Source organism: Narcine bancroftii, chromosome 13 (assembly GCF_036971445.1).
Source record: "Narcine bancroftii isolate sNarBan1 chromosome 13, sNarBan1.hap1, whole genome shotgun sequence".
Classification (NCBI taxonomy): Eukaryota; Metazoa; Chordata; class Chondrichthyes; order Torpediniformes; family Narcinidae; genus Narcine; species Narcine bancroftii.
Genome location: NC_091481.1, coordinates 24,924,832 through 24,942,108, shown reverse-complemented (window position 1 = coordinate 24,942,108; position 17,277 = coordinate 24,924,832). Strand labels below are relative to the sequence as shown.

General features: G+C 40.0%; 1 protein-coding gene across 2 annotated transcripts in view; it reads left to right on the top strand.

The window, feature by feature from the left end:
- tcp11l2 (t-complex 11, testis-specific-like 2) overlaps window positions 1-17,277 on the top strand; it is a 29,859-nt gene that overhangs the window by 10,679 nt on the left and 1,903 nt on the right. For both annotated transcript variants that reach the window (XM_069907557.1, XM_069907558.1), the window contains 7 exons: window positions 1,437-1,569; window positions 4,244-4,364; window positions 5,326-5,546; window positions 5,743-5,879; window positions 11,665-11,855; window positions 14,614-14,795; window positions 16,641-16,813. In XM_069907557.1, the coding sequence (XP_069763658.1) occupies window positions 1,437-1,569; window positions 4,244-4,364; window positions 5,326-5,546; window positions 5,743-5,879; window positions 11,665-11,855; window positions 14,614-14,795; window positions 16,641-16,813 (1,158 nt within the window). The remainder of the gene's footprint in view (window positions 1-1,436; window positions 1,570-4,243; window positions 4,365-5,325; window positions 5,547-5,742; window positions 5,880-11,664; window positions 11,856-14,613; window positions 14,796-16,640; window positions 16,814-17,277) is intronic.

Genomic DNA, 17,277 nt, shown 5'->3' with positions numbered 1-17,277 from the left:
CCTACGTGCTGTTTCTGTGAACTTGGAGGACCAGGGGGTATCCTGTCGGTGTCCCATCATGTCATTGTCCTTATTCACACCTTCCCGACTCTCAGGGCTTACGAACTTCTTATATGCAGAACTTGCTAATTCTGTCTAAAAGGCTAGAAGACCCTTATCTTATTCAGACTAACTTTACTTCCTACATTCTATTATCTGTTATCTATCCTTATCTTATTCATACTGGCTTTATTCATTACACATATATCCATACTAGTTTTCTTCATCTTTCATATTTTCATATTAGTTTTACTCATCTCTCATACTGGACAATGAAGATTTTTCTTCCTAAGCACTTTTGGGTGTATTTTATGGATTTTAGATTGTTTGTTGATCATGAAAATCACCTTAAAAATTTACTATCATGTACTGTTTTTTGAATATAACCTATTTTTTTGTGATTTCCTGTCATAAAATATGTCTACTAATATATTGCCCACAAAACAAGCTGTTTTGGTCAGTCCAGGCATGCCTGGGCATGCACTCAGTGTCTTAGGCATGTTAAGTCAGGGTAGATTTTAACAGTCTATAAAAGCAGCTCACATATATAGATGCTGTGCATTATATAGATTGAATGCATGTTGATGCACGTGTTCTTCATGTAATAGAGTAGTGAGTGTACTTAATTACGGGCGGTTTGAAGATCTACTAGTGAGGCCGGAGAAAATAGCATGGACGGCACAATTATTATCTTAAAACAACAGATAGATAGATTTCTGCATAGTTGGGAATTAAGGGTTGTGGGGAACAGGCAGGAGAGCGGAGCTGAGTTTATGGCCAGATGAGCTGTGACCTGATTGGATGGAGGAGCAGGCTCGACAGGCCGATGGCCAACTCTTGCTTGTCTCTGTTGCTGCAGTCTCGAGGTCCTCCACCAGATGTCAGTGGCCCCTCACTCAGCTATTACAATGAGCCAAGTTTCCTGGAAGCTCAAACAGTCTCAGTGAGGTTAAATTTGCCAATCCTAAATGACAAGCCAATGATGTTGTCTTTGTGTTAAAATAACTTCAGATCGACATCCTGTGATCTCCTTTTAATTGTCATTTCCCCCAAACTGACTTGCATAGAGGAGTATCAGAGCCAGCACCACCAGGCTGAGGAACAGCTTCTTTCCACGACCAGTGAGAATGCTGAACGACCAAGGGAATTCCTCACACTAACCATCCAAGATCCTTATACGTACAAAACAATATTTATTTATTTATTTGTATAAATGAATACTTGTCCTGCATGTGTGTTTGTCTGTATGTGTTTTATGTCTGGTTCTGTGTCTGTGTGGTTTGCATTGAGGACCAGAGAATGTTGTTTCATCAGGTTGTACCTGTATGACAATAAATTTGACTTGTACAGAAGTCTTTCCTGTGCATGGTCGGTTAAGTTTATTTTTATTACCATAGCAAGCCCTCCCAAAATGGTTTCTTTTGATGACCTAATGGAGACTGCAAATGGATTGTCAAAATTGACTCTGGCTCATGAAATAGTTATGAACAGCGACTTCCAAATGAAATCGACTGATCTTCCTCCACAAAGGTAAGAAAATTTTAAAATTGGGATGATAGATGACCAACATATTCTACTTGATGTTTAAGATAGACATGATCTTTTTTCAAAGTGATTCCTATGAATTCCATATCTGTGACCCTTACCAATTTAGTCCTTCAGGTGCCGATGAGTTTTTGAATGCCAGCACAACTCTCTGTTCTCAGTTCATTTCCAACAAAAAAAAATGTGCAGCTTTAGGTCATGATTCAAAAAAGTGCTAGTAAGAATATACCATCAGGATTCAGGTCACAATGTTATTGGTCTTAATCTCAAAATGATGCAAAGTAATTTCTCCAGCATTGTATAAGTAATTATCAGTTGAAAAAGAAAATCAGACTCATGTACCAAGGCAGATAATTTTCTCATCCCAAAATCGGAAATGCATTTGCTGCGCTGTATTTGCTTTTTAACTGGATTATTTACATAGCTAAGTTATTGGATTCCATGTCAAAAAGGTTAGATTCACATTTTGGTTTTGAAGGTTATAATATTATCTCCTCAATAATATTTAAAACTCTCAAAAGGTTAAAGTTTGTGAAGTGATATTTCTGGAGCTAAGTGAGTTGGCAGCGATGACTCTATCTTCGATAATAAGATAATCTGGGAATAGTCTGAAGTCTATTGCCACAAGTGAGGGCGTCTGGAGTGTGTAATCTTAGATGAGGCAAGATAGAGATAAGGTGGAGAGGGTGCAGAGAAGATTTAAAAGGATGTTGCCTGGCTTACAGCATCAAGATTACAGGGAGAGATTAAGGAAAATGGGGCTTTATTCATTGGAACGTAGATGGCTGAGAGGGGATTTGATAAAGATATTTAAAATTATGACAGGAATAGCTAGACTAGACATAAGTAGACTCTTTCCCCTGAGGGCAGAGGAGGTTGGAACATGAGGGCCTGAGTTAAGGAGAAATGTTAGAGGATGCTTTTTCACTCAGCAAGTGGTGGCAGAATGGATCCTCCAAAAGAGAGAGTTGCGGCAGGGTCCCTTCTGTCATTTAAGAGAATGTTGGATGTGTATATGGATGTGAGGGGTTGGAGGGTTATGGGCGGAGAGCGGGAGGGGGGAGCTAGTGGAGTTGTTCAAGGGAACCGGTGCGGACTCGAAGGCCCGACATGGCCTGTTTCTGCGCTATAAATTGTTATATGGTTATAGGATGGAAGAATTTGGGCGGACCATCATTTCAGGAGTGGGCTTCAGATATGGCCAAAGTCGCTGCGTTTGAACACATGTCTCACAAACAGTTTGATAGATTGGACATCGATACACGAAAATGGGGAAAATATCTAGGTTTCTGGGGTGGGGTGGGGGTGGATGTTGAGGTGAAGCATATTAATGAACAGCAGTTTTTTCCTGTTATTAGAAGTCGAAATAGATACATATGGTTATTGATATTTTTTGCTGCCATGTTTGTTTCTATTTTATGGATAAGTTTATGTTTTGTAACTTATTTACATAACTTTAACACTGACTCAAGGGTTTGGAGAAATATTTTTTTAAAGATCTCAATAAAAAATATAAATCATAAAAATGCCTCTAATGCTCAGGTATAATCATGATTGAAGAGAACGTAATCTTCATTATTTTCCATTTTATTTATTTATTTGGAGAATAAATAGGCCTTTCCAGCCTTTCCAGCCATGAGCTCATGCCACCCCAATACACAAATTAATCTACAGAACCCCATACTTTTTGAAGGGTAGGAGGAAACCAGAGCACCCGGAGGAAACCCATGTGAATATACCTTACACCCAGCACTGGATTTGAACCTGGGTCGCTGGCACTGTAATTGAGGTGTGCTAATTGCTACGCTTACCAAGCCCCCAGTAAATTCATCTGATGATTAAACAAAAGTTGTTCATCCTACTATAAAGTGTATTGAAATTATTTGATGGCATTTAGATGCATAGGATTTTTAGTGGTACTCTCTACCTCAGTAAATTGATTAGTGGGTAATAATTTCATACCAGAGTGTACAGTTAATTTGTCTTTTATGGGTTTTGTATGAGAATGATCTTATTTTGATTTTTTAAATTAATCTTTGCAATATGTAAAGCTGATTACAGTCATGTTGTGCCATGTGATATTTAAATTAAAAAAAAAACTAGAGACTGTGTCCCTAACTGACACAGAGAAAGGATATGCACCACTGAACTTTTTCTTTTAAAACTTTATCTTTTATTTCTTGTGGTATAATTTCTGTCTTTGTAAAAATGGATTCTTATTTCCTTTCTGAAATAATTTTCAATTTCTGCACTTGAATGACCTCTGTTTACTTTTCAGTTCACTATGAACGCAGCTGAGAATGGGAAGTGAGAAATGGTGCATGCATAAGCACGCGCACACACACACACACACACACACACACACACACACACACACACACACACACACACACACACACACACACACACACACACACACACACACACACACACACACACACACACACACACACACACACACCCCCAATGTGGATTTAACCAGATTATGTTCTCATTCAGTCTAATCCAATTTTTAAGCCAGACTCTATTTTTATTTTATATGTTGAGTATTAAAGCCTTATGCACTTCTATAACAAACCCCAAAATGTTTGAATCCTATGATTGAATAATTAAACTGCAAACGTTAACTAATTCATCCAGGACCATATTCTGTGTACAGTTTGCAGAGGAGAGTAAAAGAAATAGTTCACAGAGCATTCTGGGATTGCTTGGAGGCCCAGTTGAACAAGAATCCACCTGAATATGATCACGCCCTCTTGCTTTTGGGAGAAATTAAAGAGGTAAAGAATTATCTGTTTCATTTTCTTCAGATCATCATCTAGGTTAGGGGTGGTGAACCTTTTAATTTAGATAGACAGCATGGTAACAGGCCATTTCGGCCCATGAGTTCGATCCGGGGTTTAGGTTAATTGGGTGGCATGGACCCGTGGGCTGAAATGGCCTTGTTACCATGCTGTCTGTCTAAATTAAAAGGTTGGCCACCCCTTATAGGTTATGTCTTCTGACTACATTATAATGGTTCTGCAGCATTGTCCAGTTTAAAGATGAAGAGAGTTTCTAAGAAGAGTGATTTGAATAAGTGTTTTTCCTGTGGTCAGTTTTGATATGAAAAGTAACTTCTGCGTAGATAATTATTATCCACAATATATTTCCATCCTTCAATGTTAATATAGTTTTTTCTTTAACTTTCAAACACAATTAGTTCTAGTATCATGTCTGATAGATGTTGCCCTGATGTTGTATTCTTTATGTTGGTAGTTTAAAAGATCAAATGCCACTGGTTCTACACTGTGATAATGTATTGAAAAGATATGGATGGTAAACCAATCTTTTGCTGCCTTTGTGATGAAGCAGTTTGTGCGTTTCCGCTTTTTTCCAGAAACCCCAACAATTTTTAATGTATTTCTTTATAGGCTTCCAAGAGTATATTATATGTTCCATGACAATAACATCCTGCTTCCTTGGCATCGTCACTTTTAACATGTAGATTAATATGCTTTCATTTTGTTACATTGCTAACATTTTAGAAAATTTTCAGTGAGTATAATTTAAAACACAATGTTGTTAATTAATTTAGGATTACAAGGAATTGCTCTGAATTCCCATTTAAATGACGGGGATAAATGTTAAAATGCCATTAAAAAATTACCTTTAAAACTTAACATCAGCAAATATAAAGTTGTAGGTATTCAGTCACGAAATGCAGGCTCCTTAATTTGTGTAACTTTTTTTTGTTATTAGATATTGCTCTCATTTTTGATACCTGGTCAAAATAGACTTCGAAGCCAGATCGCTGAAGTCCTTGATCTGGATCTAATTAAACAACAGGCTGAACACAATGCTGTTGACATTCATAAGCTGGCTGACTATATAATCACATTAATGAGCAAGTTTTGTGCCCCAGTTCGGGATGATGAAGTCAAAAAATTAAAATCGGTTACAGAAATAGTCCCATTGTTCAGGTAAATAAGTAATTTTCTTACAGCATTACAAGCTGCTTCATTTGAGATTTTTACATTTAATTTGGAGAAAAACCTCTTCTTTATAATTAGAAGTTGATTTTAAAATGAAGACCAATTCTTTACACATTTTTGAACGTAATGGTGTTTTTTCTTACATATTTCATAACCTTTGATAGGGTTTGTATTTCTTCATTAGAGAAATATTTCGTGTCCTTGATCTGATGACAATGGACATGGTCAACTTCACCATTCAATATATTCGGCCACGCATTCAACAATGCTCTGTAGACTACGAACGAAGCAAATTTCAGGATTTTCTCAATAAGCAACCTAGTAAGTTTGACACATTTCTGGTGGTTAAGTGCATAATAAACATTTTTTTTCCCAAGTTAGAAGGTTTGGTGTTTACCTTTTATTGATAGGTGTTGCATGTTCAATATAGATGAAAATGTCATTGACTGGAAGGCTGTATGAATGAAGTTCTATGAGATGGCATTCATTACTGTAGTAATGCATTGATGCCTCCCACCAAAGCAATGCAGCTCATTTTTTTCATGTTAATTTTGAGAAATAAAGAATGGTATCAAGAATACCTAGGGCTTTGTCAGTTGATAATTGTTTTAATAGAAGATGTACATTAAAATACTTTCCGTGCCACCAGGAGGCAGGAAAGCAGGAAAAGGATGGCAAAACAGGTTTGAGTAATGAATGTATGTGTAGCGTAGATAAAAGCTCACACTCGACTGGAGGGAGAGCTGATGTTTTAATTAGCTTACAACACAGGTAGGGATCATGAACAGGCTTCAGAGGGGTTCCGGGTTTAAGTGGAAAACCCGGGTTATATCCAGGAGAGGAGGTGGGACCAATGGTTAGTACAGCACACTTCTAGTGAATCCCAGTTCACCTCATTCACAGAAATAGAAATATTTACAATACTATTTATGGATTCAGGTGGCCTGGGCGTCTGGAAATCCTGAGGTTCTTTGGACTCCTTGAGTTTCTCAGTCCACCTGAGATGGAAGGGTAGTAGGCTGGGGCTCCGGTTCGACGATGGAGGGGGTACACTCTCCTCTTGAACCGGGTCCCCTGAGGCCATGGGCAGGGGTGGGGAAAAAAACTCGGTAGCTCGTGGGGCACCTGAGGCAATGGGTCCACTGTTCCGGTGGGTGCAAGGTCCCTGATGGAGACTATGTCTTCCATACCATCTGGGCGCTCCACGTAGGTGTGCGTAGGGTTGGCATGGAGCAATTTTCCACCAGGGGGTCGGTCTTGCTTCTTCTCACCTGCTTCTTGAGAAGGACTGGACCAGGACTGGTGAGCCAGGCTGGGAGTGTAGTCCCTGATGCCAATCTTTTGTCGAATGTAAACATTAGCTCATGAGGAGTCGCACTGGTCACAGTGCAGAGTACCAACCGAAATGAACGTGTGGGGGAGGACATCCTGCCAGTGCAAGTCTGGAAGGCCTTTTTGCTTCAGGACAAGTTTGTCAGCCTTCCAGATCGTGGCATTCTCTTTTTCAACCTGCCCGTTCTCCTGAGGGTTGTAGCTGGAAGTCCTGTTGGATGCGATGCCCCTCACCATCAGGTACTGATGCAGCTCGTCGCTCATGAACTCTGAGCCCCGGTTGCTATGAATATCACCGGATTACCTGAACAGGGTGAAAATAGAGTCTAGGACCTTCATGGCGGACGTGTCTGGGCAATGAATGGCGAATGGGAAGCGGGAGTACTCATCGATGACTGAGAGAAAGTAGATGTTTCCTTTCGTGGAGGGGAGATGTCCCTTAAAATCAACGCTGAGCCATTCAAAGGGCCTGGATGACTCAGGTGCGCTTTTGTGAGGCGAAAAAAGTGCAGCTTGCACTCAACACAGACCTGGTTATTTCTCTGATGTCTTCTATTGACTAGGACAAATTGTGAGACTTGACAAAATGAGCCATGCAGGTGACCCCTGGATGGCAGACCTCATTGTGTGTGGTCTGCCGTTGACCAGTGTGTGCAGAGGCACATCATCCCCTGGACAAGGTATCTGGAGGGTTAAAACTGTAGGTGGAGAGTTTTATCCACCACCTAACAATTTTATCATTCTTGATTTTCCCCCTCTTGGCATTGCTGAACATGAATGTCACTGGTCAGTGAGGAACGTAAATCTTCCACCAGCCAGTTAGTGCCTCAAATGCCTTACAACTTCTACAATGGCCTGAGCCTCCTTTTGCACAAACGGCTTCTGGAGTTCATGGCCTTTGAAGCATTCATGAGAAAAAGGCAACTGGCCTGTCCGCCTGATTGAGAGTAGCGGCCACGGTTACGTCCGAAACGTCACTTTTCACTTGGAAAGGTACATTTTCGTCTACCGCGTGCATGCCGGCTTTCGCAGTGTAACCGGAGGTAATTAAAAGCTGTCTGGCCTTTGGCCGAAAGGGGGAAAGTGATGGCCTTTAAGAAGGGATGAACCTTGTCATGTATTGAGAGATCCACTGGCCATAATATGAGAAAAACCCCTGGCATCTCCTCAAAGCTTTTGTGGTTCTGGGGAAGAGAAGCTCTAACAGGGTGCGCATCCTATCAGGGTCGGGGCCAGTGACGCCATTCTCCACCACGTAGCCAAGGATAGCCAGTCGTATAGTCCTGAATAAACACTTGTCAGAATTGTAAGTGAGATTCAGAGCTCTCGCCACGTGGAGAAATCTCTGGAGATTGGCATTATAGTTTTTAACAATGTGGCCACAGATGGTGACATTGTTGAGGTAGGGGAAGGTAGCCTTCAACCCTCCACCATCCTGTTCATCTGCCGCTGGAAAATAGACACCCCATTGGTAATACCAAAAGGGACCCTCCAGAACTGATAAAATCGACTGTTAGCCTCAAATGCTGTGTATGGGTAGACCTCGGAATGGATTGGCAGCTGGTGATAGCTTTCAGGTTGATGGTCAAATAGATCTGATACTGCACAATATCGTTCACCATATCTGAAATGCAAGGGAGGAGGTATGCGTCCAGGAATGTGTATCTGTTAATTGTTTGGCTATAGTCAATCACTAACCTGGACTTGTTTTCCTCCTTCACTACCACCACTTGTGCACTCCATGGCTGGTACTGGGTTTGATGATCCCCTCCTCCAGCAGGCACTGGGTCTCCTTCTTTATAAACTCCCTGTCTGTCCTGCTATACCTCCTGCTCTTGGTGGCGATGGACTTAGTTAGTGGACTGGTTTTGGAACAGAGGCAGGGGGTCGATGTTCAGCATGGAGAAGCTGGAAGTGGGTCCTGGTTTTGAGGGCCCTCTGTTCCGAACCGTTACCGGGGGGAAGGGGATGATTTTAAGGTGACAGAGGAAGTCCAGACCCAACAATACTGGAACACACAATTCATCCAAAAAGGTACATGCAAAATTTACAAAACTTCCCGCCTTCAAATGACAGATGAACAATACAATGTTTTTATACATGTGCTGAATGGGACTGTGATGCTAGGAAGATTCAGTAATTAGGTGGGTACATTTTTAAGTTATATTTTTGAGTCTATGAAACTTTCCATGGAGGCTGTGTCAATCTGGCATTTGGTTAAATGTCTGTTTACCTTCACCATCACCATTGAGTTGCTGAGCTGATGAGGTCTATTCTAGTCGAGGACCAGCGATGCCAGATTGGCGGAGATGCTGTGTTCTTCCCTCGAGTGGCCTTCTCCGTCGTGAGTTGATCTATGCAGGTAAGATGGTGTCGACCTCGTGGCGTGGCAAGATGGCCACCCTCCTTCCTCTTCCTCCTCCTCCTCTGATGATGATGGCGCAGAATTGAAAATCGGGCCGCTACAAGATGGCCGCTGATTCTTTTCATGCTGTTTCCGTAGGTGGCGGGTTGCGCAGCAGGCGATCCCGGGCGAGTCCGGGGCAGGCGGCTTGGGACTGGATCCAGGAGCAGTACAGGCCATGGATTTCCCCGGACTTTACTTTGCGCGTCAGACCCTCGCCCAATGTCCATTTTTCCCCACAGCTGGAGCATGCCGAATCTTTGGCCAGGCAGTGGGCATGGGAATGTTGTCCCTTGCTGCTGAAAACGCACCTGGGCTCGGGAAGCGGCAGCCGTTAGAGCGGGGGCCACCGTAGTGGGAGCAGCTGGTCCTTGGAGGTGCTCACCTGAGACCGCGAGTTCACTGGCCTCAAGGTTGTTGTTCTTGAGACTGGCCTGTTCCAGTGATTTGGCTAGCTCGATGTGACTAACGAAGTCCTTCCTTCCTGACTCCTGCCCTATGTACCTCGAGCGGACCCCTGCGACCAGGGTGTCTGGGATCTGTTCATCTTCCCAGACGTGGCCTGAATCTCCTCATACCTGCACTTCTTAGCTAGCATTCGCAGATCCAGCAAGTAGTTGTCAATTGACTCTTCGGGCCGTTGGCGGCATAGGGCAAGCCGGTGCTTCGCTGGGATCTCGCTCGGGGCCTTTATTTAGCGAGCCTTCAGCGCCTCGAAGGCGGCCTCGTACGTCAGGCAGTCAGACAATGCGTACACCTTTGTATGGAAGGTGTCCCTACGCATTCAGGTAGGCCTGGAAGCAGTCTAGCCGATATGCGAACTCCTCAGCCGTTTCAGGGGACTGGGGGGTCTATTAACAGCACACTGGACTTGAGCAGCACCTTGCAAGCTAATAAAATTGTAGCGTAGATAAAATCTCTCACTCGACTGGAGGGAGAACTAACACTTTTATTGGCTTACAACACAGGTAAGGTTCATGAACAGGCTTCAGAGGGGTTCTGGGTTTAGGTGAGAAACCTGGGTTATATACGGGCCCCCGGTGGAGGAGCCAGGAGGCAGGACCAGTTGATAGTACAGCACACTTCTAGTGAATCCCGGCTCACTACAGTATAGAATGTAAGGACATTCAGGAAATGTTATTCAGGGATTGAAGAGGAATTTGGAAACTAGAATATAGAATAGTCTGTCACAACAACAGACCCCACGGCCCACATGCCTACTCCGAACATGATGCCTGGTTTAAAAAATGTTACTGTTTGCACATGAAACATGTCCCTCTATTCCCCGCATATTCATGAGTATCTAAAAGCCTCTTTAACATTATTATTGTATCTGCTTCCATCATTACCCTGGCAGCCTATTCTAGGTGGCTACTGTTTATCTTTTAAACGTTCCTCCTCTTACCTTAAATACATATCCTCCAGTACTTGACATTTTTTTTTGCTGTCTATCCTATCTCTGCCTCTCATAATTTTTATAAACTTCTATCAGATCTTCCTTCAGCTTTCGTCCCTCCAGATAAAACAATCCAGGTTTGTCCAACCTCTCCCCATTGTTCATACCCTCGAATCCAGACAGCATCCTAGTAAATCTCCTCTGTATGGTTTCCAAAGCCTTCACATCTTTCCTGTAATGTGGTAAACAGAATTTCAGACAATACTTGAAGTAGAACCTACCTAATCCAATTTCCTTCCTCTAAAATTCAATGCTCCACCTAATGAAGGCAAGTTTGCATTTATCTTCTCTGCCACCCTTTCTATTTGCATTGCTACTTTCTGGGAACTATGGACTTGGATCCTCAGATCCATCTTTACATCAATGCTGTTAAGGGTACTGCCATTAACTGTGTACTTTCCCCATATATTTGACTTTGTAAAGTGCAACATCCACACTTGCTTAGATTGGATTCCATCTGCCATTTTATGTTCAATATGTCTAACTGGTCTATATTTTACTGTATTCATTGATAGCCCTGCACACCATCCTTTACTCTACCAATCTTTGCAACATCTACAAAGATACTAATCCATCAACCTATATTTTGTTTGTCTTTTTTTTAATGTATCTCACAAACTACTTTAAAATTAAATGAGTAAGGGACAATAATGGGGTTGATTCTAACAATATACAATGTGTGTATTTTTGGCATGGTTGTTCCTTAGTCATAATTTTTACTTGTGCATTACAGTAACCCAATAAAGATGGTTGCATCCTTATCCCATTTTAATTAAAATAGCTCACCTGTCTGTGAATTTGATGTAATCTCTTATACATCAAAATATATCTTTGCAGGAAACATATATTTGTATTGCGCCATGGTGAAGGATTACATGTAAATTCTGAATAAACATAAATGTTTCTGTTTGTAGATGCACTTGATCACACAACACAGTGGTTGAAGGAGTCAATTGCTGAAGTTTCAGCCATAGAACCCTCCTCAGACACATCGTCTTCTGGCACTAATGGGAGTTCCAGTCTTTCTCTAAGTCCATCTTCTGTGCTAAACAATGGCTATTTGAAATTATTGCAGTGGAATTATGACAGTAAGCCAGTACCTGAGGTAAATGTATATTTAAAGGAGTTATTTTTCCAAGTTCTGGCAACAAGCAGTTGGAGAAACATGGGGATCTCTCACTTCTTGCAACTAAGATCGTTTAAGGTCTATTGATTTAGAGGTGGATAATAATTAAGAGAGGATTTTTTTAAAAAATTGAGCTGTATGCTCAAATGTTACACAAGAGAGACAACTAGGGTTTCTTTAGAAAGCATTTACAATAGGCAAGGTGTCTGCCACTCCTAGCACCAGTACTCCAGAGATCTCTACGTGAATTTTTTTTTCTCAATGGGAAAAACTTTGAGAATCTATTATTGAAGGATTAATTTTCCTCAACCCAAGAATAACTACCAAGAATCAAGTGTCATGGTAAAATACATTTTGGACTTTATGGTGCTACAGAGACACAACTTTTATTTACTGAGATTGCAATTTTGAAGTTTTCTTTGATCTCGTAGTACAATTTCCTCTCTGTCCATTAGAATATGGGTGAATCTAAGAGTCTTGAAGGAAGCATAGTGAATATTTATTTTGTTCCCAATGCCTGATTTATGTTAAAATAAATATGAAAATTGCTCAAGTTATAATATAAAAGCCACCCAATCTAGATAACTTATTTATTTATGTATAGCCAGAAAGGGGAGTTGAAGGAAATTGCTTTATTTCCACTGGACACAACGTACATCTGCTGAGTATTCTATATATTCTTAAGGAAATGAACATCTATTTAGCTGTTCTTTTTCTGCCTGTTACAACATAAAGCTCTTCAGCACATTTTTTTCTAACTAATGATGGTCATTTCACTTCTGAAGAATGGATACTTGAACTGCAGGAGGCAAATATTTTTTGACACAATGTTTGAAAAAGATGCACAATAGAAGATGGTTTGCACATATAATGTATCGGAAAGCAAATGGCAAAGCATTAATTAGCAACACAAAAAACTTTGTTAGACATTTTATTTGGGAACAATAATTCTTGCTGCTCAGGGCTCTTTTTAATCTCTCTGATCCATTTTGTATCTGTAAATGTACTTGCCCACTGTGTTTCCCTGTGACAGATATCAATTTGATATCATCCAAAAAGATCATCCAAATGTATTTCCCACAATTTTGGGGAATTTGGTTATTGACTTCATTCCTCAATCCAAAATTTATATTCTTGGTACTTAGAGTTCTAGAACCTAGATTTTGTGGCTGTCTCCAAAAATTGATTTGCACATACATCTGTGGCAAGCACATTTTGTCCTTGAGTGGTGAAGCGATTTCAAGATTTCTTTATTGTTCTATAATAATAAAGAAAATGTAATATTGCATGATAATCCACTGGTAATTTGAACTCCATATCAAATCCTCCAATACAATCTGGAGATCGTCCGCATCCGTCCTTCGGGAGCCCTTCTTGCATCCCATTTCCAATACCTGGTTCCCATAAGCCAGTCTCCTGCAGCTCGCAGCCTGGGTGGGACCTTCAGCTGCTTAACTTCACCGGTCCATTGCATGGTCACTGTCCTATAGAGTTATCTCCTGTGCTTCTCCTTCTCAGTGGGGGTGGTTCTCCTCATTTCTGGTGCCATGTGTGGATCTGCTGCTTCCTGAAACCCCTCGTGGCCACTGCTGAGCGTAGGCACCACCATGGGCCTAGATCCATAGTTACAGGATTTTAATTAAAAACACCATCAGCATCTTTTACCGGCTGTCTAAAGCCTAATCAGAGCTGATGGCATTAGGACCCGGTGTTTGGACCCACAGAGTAGTGCTGTTCTCCACTCCCCGCTCTCCTGGGTCTGCACCAGCAGCAGCGCTGCCATTGCAATAGCTCTGGCCGTGCAGCCATTTATTTTTGTGTTGGAAAGTGGCATTTAGTCAAAAACCAATATAGGAAAGGACAATAAAACAAAAATCTGTACTAGGCAGCAACTCAATGGGAAGGGGGCTGCAGAAGAGATAAAACCAAGACAATACAATAAAGATTTAATGGTTGTGTAATTATTGCAGAGAAATGTGCTGGGGTTGTAGATTAATTGGGATATTAGGGCGGCATGGGGTCGTGGGTCAGAAGGTCCTGTTACCGTGCTGTGTGTCTTTTTAAAAAAAAACAAAAAATGTTCTATGCACAAAAGCTTGAAAGATGCAATGATTTTTTATTAAAAAATTATCTAATTTGCTGAATTAATACTAAACTATTTTCTTAAATTATGCATTGTACTTTTGTTACGCAAATGATCATATTCCAAAACATTTTCTCCTTTGTTTCCTATCATAAAAGAATGAGTTGTATTTTCCACTTGTTTCAGTCATTTGTAAAATAACTTGTCATTCCTTATGAGAGAACAGCTTCCAGCACTCTTGCAGCCATTCAAAGTACCTAAAGGTTGTATACAAGGACATTGTCTGCCTTTATATCTAAAAGACTTGTAAATCAATTGTGCACCACAATTGTTGCGCAGCAAGTTTTGGTAGTCTGGGAATCATGGGCTTTGACCCATTTTCTTACAATTAATGGCATGGAATTTTATACTAAGAATTTGCCTTACATAGAAAATGTAATGTTACTGTCAAATTACAATACACAGTGGAAGAAAGTCTTGGGTCTTTTTGGTAAAAAACATAGTTAATGTAATAGTTTATCCACTCTTCAAACTATTTGCCCTTGTGCTGAAATGTAGCCCCTGGTAACATTGGAAAAAATAATGTATGGGAGAGCATCTTTTATGGGATAACCAAGACAAACAAACTAATTGCACATTATAAATCTTTTTCAGACTCTTTTGACCGATCAATCACGTCTTCAAAAACTACAGCAACGACTTAACCAGCAACGACTTGTAGCCTATCTAATGCTGATCATCTGCAACGTTGGAGGGACAACTTTCTCAAGCTTACCTGACTTTCGTGACAAAGTAAAACAAGTTATTGTCGTCTTACTTGAAGGCATGAATGACAAGTGAGTTTGACTGCGACTCCTCATCCTAAAGTAGTAATTGTTTTTTGGGACTTGATGAGATACTATTGATTTTTAATCAGAAATGCAGAAAATCTAGGCTGAGATGAGGCAATCCAGTGTACTATGACATAATGGTTATAAAGAGACAGGTATGAATAATTTCTAATCCTGAAAAATGAAATTAAACTTTCTTATGCCATCTGGCCAAAGGTAACTCCTTGGTGGTCTGTAAACTGCCTTGATTGGGGATGGGCAATAGATGACACGTTTGCATCTATTTCTGTGTTTTATTTTTTAATTTTTTTTATTTTCAAATATCTGATTCTCTTTTGAAAGTTTCCATTAAATCCATTTCTACCTGAAGTCTAGCACCTCCAGGTGATAATAGATCAGCATGGATTAGATGTGCCAAAGGGCGGGTTTCGATGCTGTCGTGTTCTGTAGTTTTATGAACTGTTTTATTCCAATGACTATCAGTCTTTTGAATCTCCCTTTACTGCCCTAATCATAAACTTCTCTGGCTCCACTTTTTTTCTTGCACTACTTGTAGTGCGCATCAAAAGAACCAAAGACTTGTTGATCCAAACCAAGGCTTTTATTAACTAAAAGACTGGAGCGTATCACAAGTAGATCGACCAGTCCAGAATGACCTGGTCTGGCTAGGAGCAATCTTTTAAGACCTGCCAGTAGGTGTGACTACACTCTCAGCCAATCACAGTCATCCTACACTACCATCTGTACATATGTACATATACACGTTGGTGATTGAATCTGTACTATCACACTACTGTATCTGATTGTTTATTGCCTATCTATCTTTTGTATTTATTATCTTACCTCTTTCCATATGATACTTTAATATATTCTATTAGAATCCTCAACTTATTAATCTAAATTGTTAGAGATTATATTATTAAAGTATAAAAATTTCAAATTAAAGCATTGTATAAATACAAGACACTGCTTGGAATTATGTAGTCTCCTTAACCAAGGAAAGGTATACATGTAATACAGAGTGTACAACAGCCAGGCAGTGGAGTGTTCTATGAGGGAAGATCAAAATAATTAAGCCTAAACTCTCTGGCTAATAGAATGAGGTAATCACATTCAAATGTACAAAATTTTCTCGGGACTTCCCAGGAAGATACAAGTTACTATGTTGTCCCTGGCTGGGGAATTAAATTTCAGTTTTGAAAGGCTGACCATTAAGAACCAAGATGAGAAGAAATTTCTTAACTTTTCCACACAGAATTTTTTTTTTTTAGATATTTAGATATACAGCAAGATACAGGTCCTTCTGGCCCACGAGCTTATGCCACTCAAATATACCAATTAACCAACACCCAATTAGAATCTGGGCCATTCCACCGAATTGGTCATTAGTCATAGCTACAATAACTATGGAGTCTCAGACACTTTAGATACACAGATAGCCTTTTGTATATTAAGGGAATTAAGGAAAGTGGTGCTGATAATAAAGGCCAGCTGTAATCATATTGAATGGTGAATTAGGCATGAGGGGCTGAATACCAGTTTCTATTTCTTTTTCTTAATCATTAGTCTGAATTAGATTTGCTTGCCTTCTTTCAATAGTTCTCTGGTCTTTACAACTAATCTTCATTGTTAGCCTACAAGACGGTATTTAAATCTTAAAAATGTCACCCCAAAACCAAAAATAAAATCTGAACTTTAACAATGAAGTATCTGCACTCCCCTGTGCCAAGTATAAAAATCCTTGGTATGTTGGTCTGACTTTCTGTTTGTTACCCAATAGAAAATAATTGATTCATTTTGATGCCCAATGCACTAATTTGACTGTTTTTCTTTATTAATAATTCTATGAAGGAATTTCAACCTTGAAGAAACACTTAAAACCATAAGTGTTAAGGTTTGTTTTGAAATAAACCAAGCCTTAGTTGAACACGGTTACCCGATGCTTAACAATGAAAGTCAAGCAAACCTCACAGGACAAATCTGCAACATAAAACATGAAGGAAACCCCGTTCGCACCTTGATCAGTAAGTAGAAAATTTAGATTTTGTTGCCTGTTAGGTTGCACATTATTGAAAAAAATCCTTCCTGTTTTTCCCTTTCAACTAGTATAGGTTGATTTTGGGTGATGTGATAACGATACAAATTTTTGCGATCATGAAATTTCAATTTGAATGAAATTTCTGACGACTGTTTAAATTTAGGTATCATCGTCTCTTGTCTTTTTGTGAGTTCATTTCTATGCCCTATTCACAAAAGATAACTTTGCACAATAATAATCAGGAAGTGCTTTATCAAAATTGAAAGCAGTAATTAGATTCATGATCTGCCAGGTTGAAAACTTATTTTATCACCCCATTCCTCAGTCCCTCCATAATCTCTTTCTCCATTTCTCTTAACATTTGTTTTGGAATTCCACCATATTTTAAGGGTCTCTGTACTCAACAATATCAGTTCCTATTTTAAACAGAAAAATCTCCTCATTGTTTCT